The sequence below is a fragment of the Echiichthys vipera genome (assembly GCF_963691815.1).
Source record: "Echiichthys vipera genome assembly, chromosome: 10".
NCBI classification, from domain to species: domain Eukaryota; kingdom Metazoa; phylum Chordata; class Actinopteri; order Perciformes; family Trachinidae; genus Echiichthys; species Echiichthys vipera.
The window spans coordinates 29169249-29196270 of record NC_139835.1 but is presented as its reverse complement, the minus strand read 5'-3'; the positions used below and the strand labels follow the sequence as shown (position 1 = coordinate 29196270).

General features: G+C 41.6%; 1 protein-coding gene across 3 annotated transcripts in view; it reads right to left on the bottom strand.

The window, feature by feature from the left end:
- zeb2a (zinc finger E-box binding homeobox 2a) overlaps window positions 1-27022 on the bottom strand; it is a 79789-nt gene that overhangs the window by 20629 nt on the left and 32138 nt on the right. For all 3 annotated transcript variants that reach the window (XM_083921651.1, XM_083921653.1, XM_083921652.1), the window contains 4 exons: window positions 6835-7107; window positions 2996-3064; window positions 1482-1676; window positions 850-1064 (listed from right to left, as the gene is read on the bottom strand). In XM_083921651.1, coding sequence (XP_083777777.1) covers window positions 850-1064; window positions 1482-1676; window positions 2996-3064; window positions 6835-7107 — 752 coding nt within the window. The remainder of the gene's footprint in view (window positions 1-849; window positions 1065-1481; window positions 1677-2995; window positions 3065-6834; window positions 7108-27022) is intronic.

Sequence of the window (27022 nt, the reverse complement as noted above, 5' to 3'; positions counted from 1 at the left end):
ACAGCAGCTTATAAACAGTAATAACCATTATTTTAATTATTTTCTTAATTAATAATATTGTCTATAAAATCTTTAGGTCATTTACCTATTTATCAAATCTGATACGTTCCTTTAATCATAAAAAAAACCAACAGTTTTAATCATTTTTAAGACATTTTTTAAGTAAAATGTCCCAACAATTGACTTAATTCTCAAATTCTCTTGCTGATTTTGTTTGTTTTTTAAAATAAATTAAATATATTTGGGTTTTTGGACATTGTTTTTATACACAAACTATAAAAGGATGAATTGAGGAGATGTATAATGAAAATAATTGTTAGTTCGAGCAAAAGATATTTGCATCTTCTATTGTATTTTATTCTTTTAAAATCCTTTTCAAAGCACTTTTTGTCCAAACTCTCTTCTTTTACAAAGAAACCAAATCTTCTAAAACCAAAATGTGTACTTCATTCTTTCGCAAAAGAATAAAGGATCAATAAAAATGTGAACCACAGCGGGCGTGAAAGGACGAGGCGTTGGTGTGTTGGTGCATTGGTGTGTTGGTGCATTGGTGCGTTGGTGGGTTGGTGCGTTGGTGGGTTGTTGCATTGGTGCGTTGGTGGGTTGGTGCATTGGTGGGTTGGTGCATTGGTGAGTTGGTGGGTTGGTGTGTTGGTGTGTTGGTGTGTTGGTGCGTTGGTGCGTTGGTGCGTTGGTGCATTGGTGGGTTGGTGCATTGGTGGGTTGGTGTATTGGTGGGTTGGTGGGTTGGTGCATTGGTGTGTTGGTGTGTTGGTGCGTTGGTGTGTTGGTGCATTGGTGTGTTGGTGTGTTGGTGCGTTGGTGCGTTGGTGCAGGTGCGTTCTCTACCTGGTCTCTGGCGGGTTTGTGCGTGGCCATGTGCCGCTCCAGCTGCGTGCGGTGTCCGAAGGTGTCGGCGCACAGCGGGCAGGTGAAACTCTCCTCGTTCTTCTCGTGGCGGTATTTGATGTGTTCCTTCAGAGATGTGAGACGCTTGTAGCCGCGGTCGCAGTACGGACAGGTGAGCAGCTGGGCGAAGTCGTCAGGGGTGCCGGACAGCAGGTCTGCAGAGAGAGGTCAAGGTCAAAGGTCAAAGGTCAGGGGACGGAGGCTCATGGATAAGTAGTTGCAGGTGTGTTTAGCCGTGTAAAAACTACAATAAAACTTTATTTTGTTGTTGTCTGATCTTCTTACGACCCCTCACGGCTCTTATTTATCACAAAATCTCATTTTAGCTTGTTTATTTTTGAATTTTCATTTAAAAAAGACGATTTTTTGGGCTTTTTTATTCATAGTATTACTATTATTACTTCCTTCATGTTGCTGCTGTTTCACATCGATATAAATATCTAAATATTTCTACGGTTTACCATAAAACGCTGTGTTTACAAGTAGTTCTTTTCATTTGTCTGTGTTGAATATTTTGTTTGTGACTGTTTTTTTGTTTTTCACGGAGTTCAGGACGTGTTTTTTTGTCTCACCGTGCTCGCTGTCGTCCTGACCGACGGCCTCAGGCGTTCCCAGCCGCGTCACCTCCTCAGGGGCTTCTGGGTAAATTATGGCGGTGTCGCTGCGCTGCAGGTACTCTGCGATGGTCGCCGGATGACCGTCGCCCTCCTCCAGTTTACGTTTCAGGAAGTACTCGTCCAGCTCAGAGACGCCTTCCAGCCGCTTCACTGATCACAGGAAACAAACGGGCGACGAGTTCAGCAAACATTTAAGATTCAGTAAGAGTTTAAAAAAGATAACAATCAAAATAAAAATGCTGTAAATGACATAAACAGTGAATCACAGAGGACCCAGGATTGAGCCTTGTGGGACGCCTTTACAAAACTATTAAAACACGTGATGCTTCACTTCTTTTATGACCTTTCCAACAACTTTACGACCCGTAACTTCACATGTTTCCTGCGTCACTGTCATGGGTTCTGCTTTTGTTTCCTCTGTTCTCACTTTGGGGACGAGCTCCGAGTCAGAGTCATGAGATCAGCTTCAAATATAATGAAATATATATAAAAATATAATAATAATTTACGATTTAGTAAAAATAAGTTAAAAAGAAAATTGGAAGAGTGAAAATCAAGACACTCTAATGATAAAAGAAATAATAATAATTAAATAGTGAGTTAAGGAAAAAAGTCAGGACGATGACATTAATAACATTTTTTGACATATTTCTAAAAATTTCGATTAATGTATTTTTAATTTTTTAATCTAAAATTTATATTTTTCTTTGCTTCAATTGTCAGATTTTATGATTTCACAATTTTACCGGAGTTCTTCCAAACATTTAAATGAAAAATAAACTATATTTCTTCTTATTAAAATTAGTACATTTAAAGCGAGAATTTCAAAATAAAGGTGCATCCTAAAGATGACAATATGTATCGATATTTTGACTTTGCGTTGATGATACTGGAAGATATTGAATAGATACGGATATATATGGTTTAACCACTAATGATTATAAAAAACACCTTAAAACAGACGTGTTCACCAAAGAATTTTGCATGTTCTCCTTTTAACTTATTACTTGTTTTTTCTTTTTTATTTATTCATTCATTCATTCATCTTTAACCGGGGCTGAGCCGATCCCAGCTGACATCGGTCGTGACGCGCGGTCCACCCTGGACAGGACGCCAGTCTATCACAGGACACATAGAGACGAACAGAGACAGACAACCATTCACACCTACGGGTGATTTAGAGTCATCAATGAACCGCACACCTGCACCTGCACCTGCACCTGCACACCTGCACGTCTTTGGACTGTCGGAGAAAACCCACGCAGACACGGGGACAACATGCAAACTCCACACAGAAGGGCCCCAGCCGGGATTCGAACCAGGAACCTTCTCGCTAAGTGCTAACCACTACACCACCGTATTTATTGATGATATTCTGCTCTGTAGCACAAGTGCAACACAAATACATTTTTTATTATAACTAATAATAATAATAAAACATGTATGTGATGGTTAAATATTCCTCTCACCTGTACCGTTTCCAACAGCGTGCACAGACGCCTCCAGACCGACGGCTTCATACTCGTCCTTCCTCTCATCTGTTGAGTTAAAGGACAGAGAGCAGAGCTGTTGAGTCTCCTCTCCCTCCTCCTGACACAGTCCTGACGATCTGAAGGTACTTTCCTTGTAATGAATTAACCTCCAAACTCCTGTTTTGTTTGTTCCTCCTGGGCCTCCTCATGTGACTCCTCAACAGGAGTCACAAGTATCATTAAAGCTTCATTCAGCCTTCAAAGGAGGGACACACCTCCCCCCGGGTCCCCCACTACAACAGGGAGGGAGGCAGAGGGGGGAGGGCCCCCGGGGGGAAATACAGGGGAATAAATAAATATGTAATTTTACCGTCTGTATATAAACACATGAAGGTTTTAACACAACAGTCATAACTAGAATTACAGCCTTGTGGTTGTTTGCCACCGCCAAACAAGTCAAGTTACATCAAAACTGTCCAGACTCATAAAGGAAGACTTTGAAGGGATTTAATTAAACGTATTTAGCATCTTTTTAGTCACCAACTCAGTATCAGTATGACCAAACGTTCCCCCTTCTGTATCTGAGTTATGGCGCTGAATGACAGTAGATGCTGGTTAATATCCGCTAGATGTGCTGTCGTCATCACCAGTACGACTGCACGGACGTCAACACTCAGCTTCAATCAAGCTTCAACGGACCGTTAGCGACACTTTTTACTGTGAGAAAATACCAATAAATATAATATAAACCAAAAACTACACAATCAAACATGTTCCAGCATGTGTGATCTGAAAGTACATCAACAGACGTTACCGCAGTGTTTACATTTGGCATACACTGCTGCATGCAGCTAGCTACATGCTAACGTCAGGGAAAGCTATGATGTTGGTTGTCGTTGTTGTTAACTTCTCCCCATTTTCAGATCTTATTCCTGCTGGAACTCTTTCCTATGTGTAGTTTTTGGTTTATGAGCCTTTACTGGTGATTTTTTGACTGTAGAAAGTGCTACGTTCCTCCACAGTCATTCTGCTAACAACATGTAGCTACATGCTAACGTCAGGGAAAGTTATAATCTTGTTATAAGTCTTTATTGGTGATTTTTGATGGTAGAAAGTGCTGCTGTAACCTTATTCCATAGCCATTCCACTGCTAGCTAAGTTAGGCTAGACGTAGCTACATGCTAAAGTCAGGGAAAGTTATAATCTTGTTAATTTCTCCCTATTTTCAGATCAGATTCCTGCTGATTGATTAGTTATGGGTTAATAAGTCTTTATTTGTGATTTTTGATGGTAGAAAGTGCTGCTATAACATTATTCCATAGCCATTCCATTTGCTAGCTAAGTTAGGCTACACGTAGCTACATGCTAACGTCAGGGAAAGCTACATCTTGGTTGCAGATGTCGATTTTGCCCCATTTTCTCATCTGATTCCTGCTGAAAAAGTGTTAGATTGTGTCATTTTTGGTTTAGAATACTTTATTGGTGATTTTCGACAGTAGAAAGCTGCTATAACATTAGTCCGCAGTCATTCCACTGCTAACAACCTGTGGCTACATGCTAACGTCAGAGAAAGCTATAATGTGGGTTGCTGATTTTGTCAATTTCCCCCCATTTTCGGATCTTATTCCTGCTGGAAAACGTTAGATTGTGTCGTTTTTTGGTTTAAAACCCTTTATTCGTGATTTCTTGCTGTAAAATAAATTAAAAAGTTGCTGCTTTTACACCGTAATAGTCTATAATAGTCGGTTTCATGACGTTGAAGACTGAAGTATTGATGCCCCATGTTTGCATCAACAAGCCTCAACGGGTATTAACGAGCACCTAATTAATATGAATTATTATGACGTCACATAGAGGTCGACCTTTAACCTTTTGGATGTAAAACGTCATCACTTCATCATTTTATCCCATTTGAAATGTTGTCGTAATGGGAATATTTTGCATGTGAGAATCAGTTCATCGTTGTGCGCAAAGTGGACGTTTGTGCCAAATGATACAATTCAAATAAACGTCAATATAAAACATAATGAACGAGATTAAAGAGAAAGCTTTTAGAGAAGAAACTACTCTTTTTTGACTAAAGCATGAGGAAGAGAGAAGCAGAAGAGTGTTTTTATTCCACTTTCAGATGAAACACGAAGCAGAAAGTGTCCAGTTTAAAGGAGGAGACGTAAACCAGTTCCTTCTGTCTCTGCGGACCCAACTCTTCTCCTCCTCCTGTTGTTGTTGTTGTTGTTGTTGTTGAAAGTAAAATGGAGTCTCTTTGTGTTTTCATCCCTCTTTTTATTCCTCTTTCCTCAAGAGACAAGATAGAGGTGACGGGGAATAATGAGCTTCTTCTGTTTCTGTTTCTCTCTTTCTTTGTCCAAAGGTTCATTTGTCTCTTTGTTCCAAACCTGGATTTCACTTCCTGTTTCTCTCTCCGTCATTTCTCTTTCTATCGTTTCTTCATTTGTGCGTTTATTTGACTTTTTTTATTGTCTCTTCCCTTCCTTCTCCGCCCTTTCTCTGTCTCCCCTCCATCCTTTTCTTTCTCTATCTCATTATCATCTTCCTCTCCTCCTCGTCCTCCTCGTCTCTCCATCAGGAGCCGACGGACGTGATTTGTTGTTTCTTCACCTCGAGGTGTCGACTCGTTTGTACTCGAGAAACATCGAGACGCCATCTGTCCTCCGACGGCACAACTCGTACGAGGAGTTTATTTAAAGACTTTCTGAAGCTCTGGTTTCCTCATGATGTCACAATTATGTCATCGGACTGAAACCTGGATGTGTGGACTAGCTTATGTTATAAAAATACACTATCCAGGTGCATTATGGGAACTGTAGGAACCAGTGTTTTGGTGATTGGAGCAGATCTGTTGTGCTTGTCGTCTCTGGCTCTTTAATTTAAACATTAACTGAAGCATTTCAGTTTGAACGTCACTTCCTGTCTGTTCATAGGGTACTTCCTGTTCGTATCGGAGCAGATTTAAAGACTTTCTGAAGCTCTGGTTTCCTCATGATGTCACAATTAAGTCATCGGACTGAAACCTGGAGGTGTGGACTAGCTTATCTAATAAAAATACACTCTCCAGGTGCATTATGGGAACTGTAGGAACCAGTGTTTTGGCGATTGGAGCAGATCTGTTGTGTCTATTGAAACGTTTCATTCTGAAAGTCACTTCCTGTCTGTTCATACGGTACTTCCTGCTTTTATTGGAGCAGATTTAAAGCGTATTTCCGGTGTTATTACATCGTGACCAAGTGTTTCTATATTTTCACTTAGTATTTCAATTTTCGTTTAAACTTTTTTTTTTAACCAATCGTAAATATATTTTAAGCTGATCTCATGATTCTGACTCGGAGCTCGTCCCCAAAGTGAGAACAGAGGAAATAAAAGCAAAACCCATGACAGTGACGCAGGAAACATGTGTTAGTTACGGGTCGTAAAGTTGTTGGAAAGGTCATAAAAGAAGTCAAGTGGTTGTTTCCCATATCATGTGTTCAAAATTTAAAAAAATTCACCCGTAATGTGAAAAAGATTCCAAGTCTTTTTCATGTTATTGGTAAAATTATAACTAAATATTGGCAGATTGATATTAGCAGTAGCTTTCTAATCAGTTAAAATAGCTATTTAATGTAATCTTCAAGTAATTAATGCTGATATTTGAGCCTTTGAAGCTTTGTTTTATCAAATATATAATATATATATTAAAATAAATATATCAATGTACATAAAATGTCTTGTTTTAAGAGTTTTCTAGAACAGAATGTTTTTGTTTCTTTGATGAAACGCCCTCATGACCTCCTGAAAACCTCCAGAAAAACAAACAAACAAGCGTCACGATGACTCACCGCTGCCATTCAGGTGCCCGTTGGCGTCGTCTTCGAGGCTCCAGCGGTGGCGGTGGTTCTGTAGTCCCTCTGAACCCTCCTGGTCCCGGTAGGACAGCAGGGCGTGGGCGACCCGGGGCGATGCCTCCAGAGGCGGCACACAGGCCGGGCTGCCCGCCTCTTCATCCTCGCCTCCTCCTCCTCCGTTAGCGACGCCGTTCTCCTCAGAGACCAGAGTCCTGTCATCCTCGTCTGTCTCCGAACCCGTCTCCACCACATTCTCATAGTTCAGCACTGAAACACAAACACCAGCAGACATGTTAGGTTGTAACCACAGGAGGATGAGGAGGATGAAGAGGAGGAGGCGGCACATTCCTGGGCTGGGAGTCTTTTTCTGTCGGACTCTCGGGGGACTGAAGACTGTAAATGTTCCATGACTGAACATAAACCTGGTTCACAGACTGTAGACTCAGACCCTTCACTTACATAAACACCACAACTTCACTGCACAAATACTCTGTTACAGGTTAAAGGAACAGTTCAAACACTGTGCTAAATATGGAGCTGGTTAGCTTAGCTTAGCATCAACACTGCTGGAAACTGCTAGCATGGCTCAGAAACAGAATACAGGAAGTCACGTTCCACTAAACTTTTGCTTTAAGTAAAACCACAGTGTGAAAATATCCCATAACAATAAGAAGTACTGCGTTGAAACTATCAGTGAAGGAAACGTGCTCATCGTCAGCAAAATGTTGAATCCAAACTGCAAAAATTACCTTTCATAGTAAATAAAAACAATGACAGACAGCTTTAACACGTCAGTGACCACATTGATCCACTCAAGGCTGACCAGCCGGTGACATGGCTGAATACACTGGTGACATCAACAACCGACAACCAATAACTAAGGTTAAACAATCATTAACCAAGAACAACAACCAATAACCGAGAACAACAATCAATAACCAACAACCAATAACCAAGAACAACAACCAATAACCAAGAACAACAACCAATGACCAAGAACAACAACCAAGAACCAAGAACAACAATCAAGAACCAAGAACAACAACCAATAACCAAGAACAACAACCAATGACCAAGAACAACAACCAAGAACCAAGAACAACAATCAAGAACCAAGAACAACAACCAATAACCAAGAACAACAACCAAGAACCAAGAACAACAATCAAGAACCAAGAACAACAACCAATAACCAAGAACAACAATCAATAACCAGGAACAACAACCAATAACCAACAATCAACAACCAACAACCAAGAACAATAACCAATAACCAAGAACAACAACCAATAACCAAGAACAACAACCAATAACCAAGAACAACAACCAATAACCAGGAACAACAATCAATAACCAAGAACAACAACCAATAACCAAGAACAACAATCAATAACCAAGAACAACAACCAAGAACCAAAAACAACAATCAATAACCAAGAACAACAATCAATAACCAAGAACAACAACCAATAACCAAGAACAACAACCAATAACCAAGAACAACAATCAATAACCAGGAACAACAATCAATAACCAACAATCAACAACCAACAACCAAGAACAATAACCAATAACCAAGGACAACAACCAATAACCAAGAACAACAATCAATAACCAACAATCAACAACCAACAACCAAGAACAATAACCAATAACCAAGAACAACAATCAATAACCAGGAACAACAATCAATAACCAACAATCAACAACCAACAACCAAGAACAACAATCAAGAACCAAGAACAACAACAAAGAACCAAGAACAACAACCAATAACCAAGAACAACAATCAATAACCAAGAACAACAACCAAAAACCAAGAACAACAACCAATAACCAAGAACAACAATCAAGAACCAAGAACAACAACAAAGAACCAAGAACAACAACCAATAACCAGGAACAACAACCAATAACCAGGAACAACAACCAATAACCAATAACTAACAATCAATAACCAACAATCAATAACTAACTATCATGTAACAAATAAAAACAACATATAACTAACTATCAATTACCAACATTCAATAACTAACCATCAATAACTAACGATCAATAACCGACCACAGACTCCAGGACAGCAACACGCTTTAAATGTCTTCAGGAATGTCTGCAGTATTAAAACCAACTTTATAAAATACATTTAACAAATGTGTGAAATATAATTTTCTATGAAAATATAAAGTATCGAACAGTGTCACGTTTGTAATGGACTCAGAGTTTAATCCCCAATAACGTCCTGCTCACTGTGCATTACCCACTGCTCACACAGCCACTCACTAAATATTGATGTAAAATGATTTCACTGGTTTAAGAGTCGTTCCCCAGAGTCCGTGAACAACATGGACTCACGTCATCCCATCACCATCACCATCACCATCACCATCACCATCACCATCACCATCTGTCTGCGAGTGTCAACATAATGTTATTTATGTTCCTGCAAACATTTCCGCGCATTTCCGAACATCAGGGAGATCTGCGGGTTGATTTGGATTATCCGCGCCTGTGTGTGACGTGCTGCGTGAGAGGAAGTCTGCGTGAAACCTGGAGGTGAAGCGAAGGGGCGGAGGGGAGGAAAGCACCGTGACATCATGGGAACCGGCGAGCAGGGCCCGAGGTGGACCAGGGGGGGAAGGGAGCGATTTTCAGCCTCGTTCTCACTTCAGCGTTCGCCCAATAAAGCAATATTTCGACAAGCTCTCATGCGTCTTATCTGAGGAGGCGGCTGCCAGCTCGGTGGCTGGAGCTGTTTTCTCCTTCGGGGTTTTTTTTTTTTTATCTGCTGCCAGTTCTCTGCACTGTAAACCTTTACGTTCCCAGGGAGGAGGAATGAAATGCAGCCTCCTTCCCCTCCGGGTCCGCGGAGATTAGTCCGCGCATATCTGCTCATAATATGATCTTTGTCTGCGGCACTCGCCTCCCGGACAACTGCACAACAGGTGCAAATTAAAAAGGGGAGCCACGGTGGGCCGGGCCGAAATCTGCTGACCTGGGCTGAATACCAAGAGCATGGGGCGGGGGGGTTGGGGGGGTGGATGGCGGGGGCGGAGGGGTGTAGGGGGGGGAGGGCGTGGGACAAACCCGGCTTTAATAAGAGGTGTGACCAGCAGGATTTAGGGGGAGTTCAGACCGGGTAATGCCCTCTGTGATGAGAGGGGAGAAAAGAAAGAGCTGAAAAGTGAGACGTGATCTCGTTGTGTGGTCGGAGGTATATGTCGGGATATAATATGATCTCACTGCGAGACCCCCCCCCAACCTCCCAACCCCCCCCTGCACAACCCCGACCCCCCCACCTTGCACACACACACCCACCGCTATTGTGCCGTCTGCCTTTTGGCTGAAAGAATCTGACCTGCAGCAGCGGGAGGAGAAGAAATGTTCACATCCTCCGCTGCACTTTGCTTCGCTCATTTACATGCACAAGATATATTCAGGTTCTCGCTCTTACGCTCTTACGCTCTTACGCTCTTATGCTCTTACGCTCTTACGCCTACTGGGCCGGTTAACGCAAAGTGAGTATCCCACTGATATCCCCGTTTACGCGCAGCCAAAGTCGTGTTTGACCGTGCGAGCGCAGCGTCTCTCTTTCATTCCTTCAAACAGGCTTCTAAAAAAAAGGTCGACGTTGTGACGTTTGCGCGAATTCAAAGACCTGTTGGTGTCCAAAGAGTGGGCGTGTTCCTCCGTCTGCGGCTCGACCTCGGCCCTGCGAACTGTGGGAAACGCCCCGCGGACCTAAACCTGGATAACATCGATCTATCACACGACTTAATCTGGAAATGCTACATTCAGAACATGCTTTTTAGTGTGCATCTAAACTATTAATACATTATTAGATACAACAGTGCTGCTCTGAAGTCTCAAGCGTTTCCTCTAAAAGCTGTGGATGAAAATAAGAACGCGGTGATGTTTGTTTGTAGTTTGTGGGTCTGTTTGTTTCAGGGTCACAGAAAAACCAGCGTCCTGATTTACGATCCGAGCAAGAATCCGTTCAATCCACTTTTGTGAACACTGCGAGAGAAGGGCGTTTGTGCTGCGTTCACGTGGAGCCGGAATAATCAGAATCATTAGTTCCTCGTCACGCGAATGCTTGAAAAACATCCGTGAACTGGTGTTTAATCAAATCCAACACATCTCGGTGGCACCAGCGTCGTTCTCAACAGTTGTCGGAAGCAACTTGGGAGAAAGCGGAAGATCAGTGCAGGTCAGTGGTTATTCTAGTTTATGAGATTATCAGTTGAGAAATATTTCTGAAACCTAATGGATATATAAAGTAGAAGGGCGTGCTGACCTCAGCCAACGCACGCCCCCCCCCCCCCCCCCTCGCAGTGTTAAGTTGTGTTAATTTTCCCCGTCAGGAACTCATTTTTCCAGTCATTCCGACAACACCTGAATGCAGCACAAATGCCGTGTTGCGATGTTACGAAAAGTGAGGAATAATTTGTGCATCCACCTGAATTTAATCAAAATTTGAATGAGTTCTTTCTTTTAGAGGAAATCAGGACAACAGACAAACAAGCAAGCAAACAAACAAACAAACAAACAGACAAACAAACAAAGAAACAGACAAACAAACAAACAAGCAAACAAACAAACAAACAAACAGACAAACAAACCGAGCTGAAAGCATGAAACAATTCCACCTTAAATCTTGTGAGTGATGCAGCAGGTTGCTGCCGAGTCTCTGTGTGCAGGAGTGTGTGTGTGTGTGTGTGTGTGTGTGTGTGTGTGTGTGTGTGTGTGTGTGTGTCAGCGTTGTGATTGGTCGGTCAGTGACCTCTAAACAAAAGCCATTCACGGCGCTGTTTGCCCGCCGGGTCACATGACTCTGGCAGAGTGGCAGATGTCACCGGGGGTAACGCTGCTGAAAACACCGCGTCCACCATTTTGTGCCTCCACACACACACACACACACACACACACACACACACACACACACACACGAACACACAAACACACACACCTTCAGCTTCTCAAAGTTAAAAACCTGCTGATCTCAGAGCAGCCGTCCGTCCTTTTGTGTCCATTCAGGGAGTCGAGGACAAAGCGGAGACGACCCATCGCAGGGTGGACCCCCCCATCCGTGCCCCTCTAACCAGGGCGTCTCACAAAGACACATTAATCTCCTCCCCCCCGCCCCCCCACTCCCTCTCCCTGCTCTGGGTCTCGTCCTCCTCTGATCAAACACCTCTCAGACAAACACCTCCAGCTGTTTGTGAGGGTGAGGAGGAGTTTCCGGGCAGGTGGTCACGAGAAGGTACGTTACACGCGGCCGAGCGAACAGAGGCTTGTGTGTTGAGCGGTGCAGGTGCTGCGGAGGGAACACACTCTCACTCTGTCCGCAGACGTCCTGCAGCAGCAGATCAGCTGTGACACGACGACACAGAGACGTGCACAAGGGAAAATAACAACCACAAAATCCAAAACTACTGTGATCGTAAACAGAAATCACTTCCACACAAACACGCACGAACACAAACTCAAAGAAATGATGCACAAGAGAAAAACGCGGGATCGGATTTTCAACCACCGAGCTTCGTCATCGGGGTGTTTTTATACGTTCAAACATATGTGAAACAAGTATGTGAGGATATGTTCTCAACAGAAACATCTGAATAAAGACTTTAGAGCTGCAACACAAACAGAAAAAGAGAAATAATCATCAATTGTTTTGAAAATCGATTAATCTTTAAGGTCATTTTTAGACGCAAAAATGGCCGAAAATGCCGTTTTCAGCCTCTAATATGGAGATTTTTGCCTAATATAATAATCTTTACATCGTATTAAAGTGAATATCTTTGAGTTTTGGACATTTAAAGCTGTAAACGTGGACTTTTTTCATAATTTTCTATCATTTTAGACCAAATAGTTATAGATGAATTGAGTAAATTGTGCAGATTCCTCGATAATGAAAACAATCTTTTATTGCAGCTTTAAAAGACTTCAACAAATTCACAAGCAGGAGAAAAAATGCCATTTTTTCTCTGTCTATTAATCATTAATCATCTGGCGTCCTCTTGAGGGGTCTCGCCCCTCAGGTTGGACCACTTGGATGACCAACAGACGTCGGACTCAAACCCACGGTCGTTTTTCTTATTGATCGACAGCAGCTGAAGGTTCACAGATTTAATATCAAATCAATTTCCCGACACATTAAAAGCTCCGGCTGTAAAATCAGAACCAATCAGCTGTCAAACCTCCATGCGAGCAGCCAATCGCAGCCAATCGCAGCTCTTGTAAGATGAGGAAGGCGGGGCTTCACGCCGTGGATAATCAGGATAACAAAGTGAACGTACCTGACGGGTTTCCTCCGTCCTGTCAGCAGATTAAACATCCAGCAGCCCAGACTCTGCTTTAAACATCCTATAATAATAATAATAATAATAATAATAATAATAATAATAATCCTTCTGTATTTCCACGAGTCGGTCAGATCAAAGAGATCGTCCTCATCCAGGTGCTACGTCCACATCCTGCCGCTCACTGAAGGTAATGAGAGATGAAACCAGCTCTCTCTCTCTCTCTCTCTCTCTCTCTCTCTCTCTCTCTCTCTCTCTCTCTCTCTCTCTCTCTGAGCAGCAGATCACCTGAACAACTGGAGGGGGAGGAGGGGGAGGATAGGGGAGGTGAGGCAGAGCTGCTGTGGATAATGAGGTCGCTGCCTAGCGGCTACGGGCTGAAGTGATTCATCACAACAGGCAGGTAACACGCGTGGACAAAAGTATGTGGACAGCTGGAGGGAACATCCATATGTACATCTATGTAGTTGGCTCCACATGCTGTCCACATATTTCTGGCCACATTGTGAATCTACCACACACCTGATTTTAGAGTCTCATTATTGATTATTATTAATAAAGTTTAAAGATGCCGTCACAAAAACAACATTCAGAGAGAGAAATAGATCAGACTTGGGTTTAAGAAATGTGAGGGATTAAATCTTTATCACGTCTATTCTTTCTGATTTTCATAACAAAACATATCTCTGCATAATTCAGAAACCCATTAAAACTGTTTATCTTTGCTAGCTCCTAGGAACTGTTAGCATGTTAGCTCGCAAGGTACAGCATGTGAATCAGACTGAGGTGTTGGAAGGTGGATTTGTTCTCAGTTTCCTTTTACTTCCTGTGTTTGCTAAACTAGGCTAACATGTCCCTTTACTTTCTGTCTTTGTGCTTAGCTAGGCTAACCATTCCCCTTTACTTCCAGTCTTTGCTAAACTAGGCTAACATGTCCCTTTACTTCCTGTCTTTTGTGCTAAGCTAGGCTAACAGTTTCCCTCTGCTTCCAGTCTTTGCTAAACTAAGCTAACCTGTCCCTTTACTCTCTGTCGTTGTGCTAAGCTAAGCTAAGCTAACCATTCCCCTTTACTTCCAGTATTTACTCAACTAGGCTTACCATTGCCTTTTATTTCCAGTCTTTGCTAAGCTAGGCTAACAGCTTCCCTTTACTTCCAGTCTTTGCTAAACTAGACTAACAATTTCCCTGTAAGCCTAGCTTAGCCTTTGAGCTAAGCTACGCTAACAGTTTCCCTCTGCTTCCAGTCTTTGCTAAACTAGGCGAACCATTTCCTTTTACTTCCAGTCTTTGTGAAGCTACGCTAAAAGTTTCCCTTTACTCACTGTCTTTTCTAAACTAGGCTAACCGTTTCCCTTTAATTCCAGTCTTTGTGCTAAGCTAAACTAACCATTTCCTTTTACTTCCTGTCTTTGCTAAACTTTTGCCAACATGTCTCTTTACTTCCCGTCTTTGTGCCAAGCTAGGCTAACCATTTCCCTTTACTTCCTGTCTTTGTGCTAAGCTAGGCTAACAGGTTCCCTTTACTTCCAGTATTTGCTCAACTAGGCTAACCGTTTCCCTTTACTTCCAGTCTTTGTGCTAAGCTAGGCCAAACACAAATATCAATTAACATAAATGTTGAGCTATTCTCGCGTTAATGAGGCTCAGGTTTGTCATATTCCGGGCGTGTCGTGGTCACAGGGAGCGGTGGGTATTTTTCCTGGTGGGGTGGGAGATCCCCGCAGCGAGGCGTCAACAGTGTTCGGCCCCTAACTGAATCAAAGTCCCATTAATCTGCAGGGGCCCAGTGCAACAGGCTGGAAACTACAGCAGAGAGAAGAGAGTCTCTCCGGCAGCCGCTCAGACACCCCCATCACCCGCCCACCCAACCCTCCACCTCCTCTGATATGAAGCCACCATCTGTGCCGGCCTCCGCACATGTTACCGCTCCCAGCAAATGTTCAGCCCCCCACACACACGCACACACACACACACACACACACACACACACACACACACACCACACACACGGAGCCAACAGAAGCTCCTTCATACACTCATCATGTTGTTATTATTGATTATTGTCTGAGGATTTACAAGAGTCCCTCATTCATCTTTTTAATAATCCTCATTTAGTTTTTATGAGCTGCACGTAAACAGGCATGAATCATTAATGACAGGAGGATGTTTGTGGGAGCTTTATCCATCTATCCATCCATCCATCTATCTATCTGTTCATCTATCTATCTATCTATCTATCTATCTATCTATCTGTTCATCTATCTATCTATCTATCTGTTCATCCATCTATCTATCTATCTATCTATCTATCTATCTATCTATCTATCTGTTCATCTATCTATCTATCTATCTATCTATCTATCTATCTATCTATCTATCTATCTATCTATCTATCTATCTATCTATCTATCTATCTATCTATCTATCTATCTATCTATCTATCTATCTATCTATCTATCTATCTATCTATCCATCTATCTATCTATCTATCTATCTATCCATTAATCTATCTATCTATCTATCTATCTATCTATCTATCTATCTATCTATCTATCTATCTATCTATCTATCTATCTATCTATCCATTAATCTATCTATCTATCTATCTATCTATCTATCTATCTATCTATCTATCTATCTATCTATCTATCTATCTATCTATCTATCTACCTATCTATCTATCTATCTATCTATCCATCCTCCATAAAAACATGAATCTGTCCGTTCTGGGAGGAAACAGGAAGGAGGAAATGAAACGATGAAGTAGGAAAGAAAGGAAACGAGAAGAAGATCAGGGTGAAGTCACTAGATTATTCATTTGTGAGGAATGTGACGGAAATATAAAATATATAAAATATGATCGTATGTGATAGACTAAATATAAACAAACATAAATGTGTAAATAAAATATAAACGCACGTCAATATTCCTGATTTCTGCGGCAGAGTCGGGCGTTCAGATGAAGCCCTGGCAGCAGAAACAGATCATTTCTCTGGTAACGGATAAAAATCCCTCAAACAGAGCAAAACACAACGTAACAAAACATGACGTAACAAAACACAACGTAACAAAACACAACGTAACAAAACATGACGTAACAAAGCACGACGTAACAAAACAAAACATAACAAAACATGACATAACAAAACATAACGTAACAAAACAAAACGTAACAAAACATAACGTGACAAAACAAAACATAACAAAACATAACAAAACATGACGTAACAAAACCCAACGTAACAAAACATGACATAACAAAACATGACGTAACATGACGTAACAAAACATAATGTAACAAAACATAACGTAACAAAACACAACGTAACAAAACATAACGTAACAAAACATAACGTAACAAAACAAAACGTAACAAAACATAACGTGACAAAACAAAACATAACAAAACATGACATAACAAAACATAACGTAACAAAACAAAACGTAACAAAACATGACGTAACAAAACACAACGTAACAAAACACAACGTAACAAAACACAATGTAACAAAACATAACGTAACAAAACATAATGTAACAAAACGTAACAAAACATGACGTAACAAAACCCAACGTAACAAAACATGACATAACAAAACATGACGTAACATGACGTAACAAAACATAACGTAACAAAACACAACATGACAAAGCACAACGTAACAAAACCCAACGTAACAAAACATGACGTAACAAAACATAACGTAACAAAAGATAACGTAACAAAAGATAACGTAACAAAAGATAACATAACAAAACATAACGTAACAAAACGTAACAAAACATAACGTAACAAAACGTAACAAAACGTAACGTAACAAAACATGACGTAACAAAACAAAACGTAACAAAACGTAACAAAACGTAACAAATTGTGACAAAACGTAACAAAACGTAACAAAATGTAACAAAACGTAACAAAACGTAACAAAACATAACGTAACAAAACACAACGTAACAAAACATGATGTAACAAAAGATAACGTAACAAAACATAACGTAACAAAACATAACGTAACAAAACATAACGTAACAAAACATAACGTAACAAAACAAAACGTAACAAAACATAACGTAACAAAACATGACGCTACGTAACAAAACATGACGCTACGTAACGATGTGCAGAAGCATCACAACAACACCAGATGTGACATTACATTAAGGAAACGCAAAAGTTACTTTGCACAGCGGCCGGATTCTCACGATATCACGACGTCTTCAGCAGGAGTTTAAAAATATGTAAATAAAACATAAACGCACGTCAATACTCCTGATTTCTGCGGCAGAGCCGGGCCTTCAGATGAAGCCCTGGCAGCAGAAACAGATCATTTCTCTGGTATGTAGACGAGGATCTAAGAATGGATGAAAATCCCTCAAACAGAGCGGCGAGGGGGGAGGCGGGGCGGGGGGGAGGCGGGGAGAGAGTTTCCATGGCCGACCTGTTGGCGGGCTGCTGTGTAATTACAGTCACCACATCCCAGCCTGTTCCCCCATGTGGTCGACCGGTTAGAAAACAAAAAAAGGAGAGTCGCTCTGTAATTCACCCCTCGAAGGGTGGGAGGAGGCGGGAGGAGGAGGGAGGGGGGGGGGGCATGTCTTCGACTAAAAAAAACTCCAACCACAGAGAGAGAGAGAGAGAGAGAGAGAGAGAGAGAGAGAGAGAGAGAGAGACAGAGACAGAGACAGAGAGAGAGAGAGAGAGAGAGAGAACTCCAGGATGTTTCTCTCCGAGTGAAACACCAAGAAAAATGTTTCAGAGTTCCTAAAAAACAAACAGAGCGAGAGAAAGAGAGAGAGAGCTCCATCTCTGAGTTCACACTGCACCACTTCCTGTCTTGTAATTGGGAAACTTGAGGTCACAGACTCCGAGATCCGTCCCCGGGAATCTCTGATGAGTCCGGTCCCCAAACTGGAATCTGGGCCGCGGCCGTGAGCCTCTCTGCCCGTGTCTCTGAACACTCTGCGTTGCTCAGATGCCAATTTGCCTCTGATCTGGAGCTTTTGTTTCACAGTGGTGAAAAAAAAAAAGGGCTTAAGTGGATTCAACTCGACGTTATGTGACTCGCCCTTCACTGAGGAGCGCCGGCGTGACGGGAGGCAACCGCACAACGCCGTCATGTACGGAAACGGTTTCAATGTATCTAAAGAGTTTCAATGCATTTAAACAGTTTCAATGTACGGAAACCGTTTCATTCTGTGGGAACAATCTAAACAGTTTCAATGCACAGGAACAGTTTGAATGTACTGAAACTGTTTCAATGCACTAAAACAGTTTCAATGTACAGAAACAGTTTCAATGCACTAAAACAGTTTCAATGTACTAAAACAGTTTCAATGCATCAAAACAGTTTCAATGCACTAAAACAGTTTCCATGCATCTAAAGAGTTTCAATGCATCTAAAGAGTTTCAATGTACAGAAACTGTTTCAATGTACAGAAACAGTTTCAATGTCAGAAACTGTTTCAATGCATCTAAACCGTTTTAATGCATTGAAACAGTCTTAACGTACGAACAGAACCTGTATAGAAACTGTTTCACATCAACGGTCGGAGCCAAAACAACAGCTGGAGGATGGAAATAAGTGATGGAGCAGAAAGGAAGGAAATAAGGGTGAAGAGAGAAGAAGCGATGGGTTAAAATAAAAATATATATTCACAGAATTCTACTTTTATTTACTTTTAACTAAAATGAAATTCAATTACTTTAAACATGAACATAGAAATAAAATACTGAATCAAACAGGTGAGACTCAGATCTCTGACTGTGTTCTGTATGAAGCTTTCATAGCACCGACTGTTCCTATCTGTGTGTGTGTGTGTGTGTGTGTGTGTGTGTGTGTGTGTGTGTGTGTGTGTGTGTGTGTGTGTGTGTGTGCGTGTGTGTGTGTGTGTGCTTTACAGTACGTGTGAGCGTGTTATCAGTGTGGAAGGTGTGACGGCAGAGGAACAACAGGCAGCAGTTCCTCTTTGAACGCGTCGAGTCACTAAAAAGTTTAATCAGGTTGCAACACCTTGAGTTTCTGTGTAAGTCGGTTAGAAACCAAGCGTTAACCGCCCCCGTGTGAAGCATCGGAGCGCCCCAGATAACCTCTCCCAGGTCCACGCCACGCTCCTCTAACATCTCAGCTCACTTAAAGCCCCGCCTTCTGCTACAGAGCAGACCACGTTCAGTACAAACACCTTTACTATAACACATAAATACATAAAGACTTGCATTTGATTCACTTTCCGATGCCGGCCTTGGCTTCCATGATTCATTATGCAAAATGTTTGGATGGTTTTCGGACTTCTGTCTTAATATTTTCCAGCATGTGTGAGTGAAATTGGGGTTGTTTTGGTTGTTGTTGGTTATTAAGCATATTAACCAGGGATGTCAAAGTCTTCAGGGCCCCGAGGCTCTGCAACAACCTGCCCGAGGACACGAGGCCGCCGGCTTTTACGTCGCATCCAAAGACCTTTTTTTATCGCATGGCTTACGCTGACTTTTCCCACTTTATCCATTACTGGTTATTGAATTATTTGTTTTGTTTTATTTGTATGTTTTATGATCTTCGTGCAAAGTATTCTCTATCTTGTTTTGTTTTATTGTAAAGCGCTCTGCAACTTTGTTTTGAAAGGTGCTACATAAATAAAGGTATTAATATTATTATTATGATATAAAACGGAGCAGAGACGGGACACGTTTGAGGTTCATGTCACCTTTTGACTGATGGAAAGCAGCAAATAAATGAAAAAGATGACGCACATGAAACGTGAAGAACTGTGTGATCTGCATGGAGCCGATTAAAACATGACCCGTGTGAAAAAATATTATACTTAATTCAACTTACAGTAAAATTACAAATTAAGTGGCACACATTCACCTCTCCACTTCCGGTCCGTCCCCTATATGTTCCCTTCGTAAATCCACACAAACACACACACTCTGACACACACACAAGCAAGCACGCACACAGACACACACACACACACACACACACACACACACACACGTTCCTTTTACACTTCTGTCCTCACTACAAGCCCGACCCAGAAGCTGGAAGTTCCCGATTTCGGATTTCAGATTGAACGCAGCGTAACTGTTAGTGACGAGCTCCGGCTGCAGACCGACCGCTGTCAGCAGCGTCAGTGACATGGCGGCGTGTTTCCGTCTCCCCAGACACGAATATTGTAATAAAAGAGGCAACAAGTGTTTTAATTAGTGCATCATTTGATCAGTCACCGTTGTTTTAACGCACTCTTGATAGAAAGGAACTGAAAAGACGTTACAGAGTGCAACTTTGTACCTTTGCATAAACTTTAATTTTTTAGTACAGTTACAGACAAATGGAGCAAAGAGAGAGGATGTCACGCAGCAAAGGGTTGTGGTCCAACCCAGGCCTCAGTATCGGGTCTTTAAGTCGTGACTTAACGCCCTTTGAAAGTATTTTTCCGGGTCCAAACCTCGTATTTTCTACAAAGCTGCGGTGCTTCGTTCCCATTTCCCCCCCAAAAAGTTGTCATTTTGCCTCTTTCCTATCGATGAAGTGTCTCACTGAATAAAGAAGTGTTCGTTAAAGGTGCACAGGTTTGGCTGCTGTTGTTTGTTTTGTCTGGAATATTATTTTGAAAGGGTGTTACGTCAGATGTATAGGTGAGACACTTCCTTTACATTTATAACACAAAACTTTGGACCCGAGGGAACAAACAGAAGTGTCATGTTTTCCATCGCTTTAATCACTTCCTCTTCTTCTCTCTTCCCGACCCAGACCGGACAATCACCTCCACCAGCTGTTTATATGTTATATATGTTGTATTTTCATATTCCCGCACCAGCAGTTGCAGGTTTTCGGGATATTTGGTTAAAGTTCGAGCTAAATTTGAACTGAGAGGATTCCAGAGGAGCCGGGTTTACGATGCTGTCGAGTCTTTTTCCACAGTCACATCTGCATTTCCACTGAATCCGGAGCAGGATCTATTTAAACGGAGGTGTGTGCTCGTGCTGCGGCTGATGGAGCAGCTGTCTGGATGCGGAGGAGGTGGTGTGAAGGTGTAGCTGAGCGGCAGACCTGAGAGTTTAACGGTAATCCTATCAGCAGCGCAGTGTGTCGGTTGAAGCCCCGCCCCTCTCTGATTACAGAAACTACACGAAGAAGAAGAAGAAAAACAGTTCTGCTGCTGTCTGATAAGACCACACACACACACACGCACACACACACACACACACACACACACACACACACACACTCACACACACACACACACACACACGACTGCAGCTTCATGCTCTGCAACAAAAACACAAGAAAAGAAACAAGTTGTTCTTCTGACCTTCTGCTGTGTTTGTGTGTGTGCGTGTGTGCGTGTGTGCGTGTGTGCGTGTGCGTGTGTGTGTGCGTGTGTGTGTGTGTGTGTGTGTGAACCAGTCATATATGAATAAGGAATCGAGCTGAAGGTGGAAAAAAAGATGAAGAAATAAAACTTCTCCTTTGAACTCTGGATCTTGTTCTACATGCGTTTTGAAGCCCATCAAACTTCATCTTTCTGTGTAAGCGTTCAATTAATCATCAGCCTCTGTGGACGCTGGGGGGGGGGGGGGGGGCATGGGGGGCGGGGTGCAAAGTAAGACTACAACCCCCCCCCCCCCCCCCAATGAAAATAGGTTGCCTTAAGAGAAAGTCAGACTTTAGGTGTGAATAATGGATCGCGGCGCTCAAACACGTCTGCTGGTTGTGATGAAGCGGTTTGAGGGTTTGAGGGGCGGAGGGTGTGTGTGTGTGTGTGTGTGTGTGTGTGTGTGTGTGTGTGTGTGTGTGTGTGTGTGGGGGTATGAATTTTTTATGTTCCCAGGTGGAAGAAGAATCTTTACAAAAGGGGAAGAGGAGAGTTCTTAAATCCCTCTGATGAATACCTTCCTCCTGTCAGGAAACTTTCCACGCCAAATAATTCACGACTGCAGGTGTTTTGAACTCTGACAGACGGAGTTACGCTTCTTCATCGCGCGTGACCTCCTGCAGCGTGCGTGTTTACGTCACCGGCCGATCGTGACCATGTTCGTTAAACGTGCAACCATAAAGAGGCTACGGTCGCTACTGTTGCAGCTGGGTGAATCATTATGAGCGCTCCGTGAAGCGACTCGTTTCGCCGCCAGAGTGGAATCGATTAGGTCTGATAACACTTCAGAAAGTCTGGAAGAGACGCAGGATTGAATTGTTTTAGCCACATTCAGGTTAGCATAGCGCTACACTCGGACTGGAAGTCTCGTGTGATTGGTTACGGAAAATCAAATCCCCCTCCCCCATGGAAATACGGCTGGAGGCAATAGTTGAGTGTGAGGCTGAACTGAAACATTAAATAAGGGATCACAACGATATTTTTAACTTAACTGACACATTGTTAGCTAACGTAACAAAACACAACGTAACAAAACATAACGTAACAAAAGATAACGTAACAAAAGATAACGTAACAAAACATAACGTAACAAAACATAACGTAACAAAACATAACGTAACAAAACATGACGTAACAAAACATGACGTAACAAAACACAACGTAACAAAACATGACGTAACAAAACATAACGTAACAAAACATGACGTAACAAAACATAACGTAACAAAACAAAACGTAACAAAACATAACGTAACAAAACACATCGAAACAAAACACAACGTAACAAAACATGACGTAACAAAACACAACGTAACAAAACATAACGTAACAAAACACAACGTAACAAAACACAACGTAACAAAACACAACGTAACAAAACATGACGTAACAAAACACAACGTAACAAAACACAACGTAACAAAACATAACGTAACAAAACATAACGTAACAAAAAATAACGTAAAAAATGTAACAAAACATAACGTATCAAAACGTAACGTAACAAAACATAACGTAACAAAATGTAAAAAAGCAAAACGTAACAAAACACAACATAACAAAACAAAACGTAACAAAACATGACGTAACATAACACAACTTAACAAAACATAACGTAACAATACATGACGTAACGTAACGTAGCGTAACGTAACGTAACGTCACGAAACAAAACATGACGTAACGAAACAAAACATGACGTAACGTAACGTAACGATGTGCAGAAGCATCACAACAACACCAGATGTGACATTACATTAAGGAAACGCAAAAGTTACGTTGCACAACGGCCGGATTCTCGCGATAACACGACGGCTTCAGCAAGAGTTTTAAAGGCGGATGGTTCGTCCAACCACCTGCCAGGAATGTTTTGTATGTATGTAAGTGTGATGTCACCAAAGGTAACATAACGTAAAACATCTTAATGTAACAACTTTGATGGGACGCAAACAAAAAACGCAACATGAGGAAATGTATCACAACGTAACAGAGCGGGTTCTACTCCGCAGCGTTAAAAGCAACTTTACGATACAATGTAGCTTTGAAACGTCGTAACGACACACTAACGTGACCCGGGAGTGCTAAATGCTAATTCAACTAAATGTGACTCGGTTACATCAGATGGAGCTCTGCACGTCTAAAGACAAAGGAAATAATCTGACATAGAGTTTATAGACGATGCATAACAAGTGGACACACACACACACACACACACACACACACACACACACACACACACACACACTGTCAGGTATTGCCTCACACAGTCTGACTGGCGTTCGGAGGTGTTTTTGTGGATCTGTTCCTGGAACAGTTTGATGAAGTGAAACTGCTGATGGTGTCACTTTGACTTTGACTCACAAGACCTCCGCGCACCCAAACCTGCAGCTGGATTGAACCGCCGGGCTCAGGGCGCCGGGGGACGGAAACCACCGCCGTCATCACTTTGTATACCACTCACAACGTCGTCGACATAATGTCTAAATGTTCATTTTCTCGTTGTTGTCTTGGTCTTCACGTGTGATCCTCTGAATGTTTCTGAATAAACGGTCGAATTAATAAAGTTTCAGGACGTGAATTCATTTAAAAAGTTGCGACAGATTCACACTTTTGACAAAAACACACTTCCTTAACGGGAAGAAAGCGTTTATTATACGACTCTTTATGTGTTTGTGTCTGTAGATTTCACTTAAATTCACTTAAAGTTAGCATTACGTAATGAAACGTTTACATATTTAAAATTACATTTGTCAGAAATCAACTGTAGTGTCTCTAAATGTCAAAATGTGTGAATTATTAATAATAATTATCTTTAGAGGCTTTTAAATCTCCACTTCACCACTTTTTAAATATAATTATTATTAGCATTATTACTTTACTTATGATTCATTTTGTTCTAATAATAATAATAATATTATTAAAGTAACTTTCATAATTTTATTTAATATTGTTATAATTATTTTTATCATCATCATTACATTTTTAGTGTTATTTTTAATATTGTTATAATTATAATAATAATCTTTATTATTAGTTCAACTTTCATCATTTTTTAAAATATTATTATAATATTTTTTTATCATAATCATTAATTTTTTACTGTTATAATTAATATTCTTATAATAATTGTATTTAATTTGACTTTTATCTTATTATTTTTATTTTTATTATTAGTAAAAATAATATTTTATAATGATTTTCATTGCTTTTATTATTACTTTTTTACTATTGTTATTATTAAGCACTTACACGGTTTCCAGGGTTTATTTTGTACATAATGCTTCGTTAATGTGTCGTTCGCAGCCTTTTTATACAACATTTTATTGTAAAAACATGGTAAAAATTGATTATTTATGTTTATTTTGAGTATTTTCTGTTTTTGACGTGATTAAAAGAGTTTTCTGTAAATAACTTAGACGATAAAACAAGATTTTTGCACCTGGTTTTATCCGATGTTCACGTTTCTGTTCTGGAAACGTAAGAAAATAGACTCATATTTCATGAGCTAACGCCTCATTTGCATATTAAAACATAAACTTTCATAAAACGTAAAATACAAAATATATTAGTCTGAGTCTCAGAGATGAACTGGGGAAGTTTCATGTTGATATCTACGAGTTAAAAATGTTATTAAACACGGCCTGAGTCACTAAAACAGTCACTTCATTCATATAGAAACCGCCTAGCAACAGCATAGCAACACCTCAAACATAAACCTGCTGCTGCCATGGCAACCGCCAACAACACCATAACAACATATAGAAACCACCTGAAACACCATAGCAACAACCTTTCGCTGAACAAATCCACGTCCACGATAGGACGAATTAACTAACATGTGTCAGCCAATCACAGAGCAGCGTGTTTCAGTTTGATGACCAACCGACGCTGAGTCAGCGCCGCAGCGGGGAGTGAAGGACAAACAGGAAGTGAGGTGTCGTTGGAGCAGAACGCCGCCCGCGGTCACACCTTTGGACTGGCAGATGAGTCCATCGAGCATGTGACCCGGTAACCAATCAGCCGCTCGCCGTAGAGGCTCGCTGAGGTGACAGGAAGTGACAGGAAGTGACAGGAAGTGACAGGAGTTTGCTGCCTCAGGTCGAAACTTTCCACTCATGTGGTCGAGCGGCTGTAGGGCGCAAAAAATATAATAAATGACCCATGAAACGTCATCGCTGCTGCTGTTGTAGTTTACTGTGGGTTAAGTGGTGACGTAACACCCTTTCAAAATAAGATTTCCAGGTCCGAGCCTCGTATTCCTCCAGCTAATTGTCATTTGACCTTTTACTCCTGGAAGAAAAAGACGTCTAACTGACCAAAGAGGTGATCCTAGACCCAGAAATTTGGCGGTTAGGTTAAGGCAACAACACCACTTGGTAAAAATAAGTGCGTAACTGTAATATAAGTGTCACTACAGTGACGCACGGGACACGACGCCACACGAACCGGGTCTCCTTGGTGAAAGTCCAGTGCCTGTTTGACCCATCCACAGTGGCGTGCACAGACTTTTTGAAAGGCTGGGGCGAAAAGGACAAAAAAAAGGGCACTTTAGCACATGTTTTGGCTCCTAGAGGACACTTTAGCACACGGTTTGGCTCCTAGAGGACACTTTAGTACACGTTTAGGCTCCTAGAGGACACTTTAGCATACGTTTAGGCTCCTAGAGGACACTTTAACACATGTTTTGTCCCTAGAGGACACTTTAGCATACGTTTAGGCTCCTAGAGGACACTTTAACACATGTTTTGGCTCCTAGAGGACACTTTAGCACATGTTTTGGCTCCTAGAGGACACTTTAGCACATGTTTTGGCTCCTGGAGGGCACTATAGCACATGTTTTGACTCCTAGAGGGCACTTTAACACACGTTTTGGCTCCTAGAGGGCACTTTAGCACACGTTTTGTCTCCTAGAGGACACTTTAGCACATGTTTTGTCTCCTAGAGGACACTTTAGCACGTGTTTTGGCTCCTAGAGGACACTTAAGCACACGTTTATGCTCCTAGAGGACACTTTAACACACGTTTATGCTCCTAGAGGACACTTTAGCACATGTTTTGTCTCCTAGAGGACACTTTAGCACATGTTTTGACTCCTAGAGGACACTTTAGCACACGTTTTAGCTCCTAGAGGACACTTTAGCACACGTTTTGGCTCCTAGAGGACACTTTAACACACGTTTTGACTCCTAGAGGACACTTTAGCACATGTTTTAGCTCCTAGAGGACACTTTAGCACATGTTTTAGCTCCTAGAGGGCACTTTAGCACACGTTTAGGCTCCTAGAGGGCACTTTAGCACACGTTTTGTCACCAAGAGGGCACTTTAGCATACGTTTAGGCTCCTAGAGGACACTTTAGCACACGTTTTGTCTCCTAGAGGACACTTCAACACACGTTTAGGCTCCTAGAGGGCATTTTAGCACACGTTTAGGCTCCTAGAGGACGCTTTAGCACATGTTTTAGCTCCTAGAGGGCACTTCAGCACATGTTTTAGCTCCTAG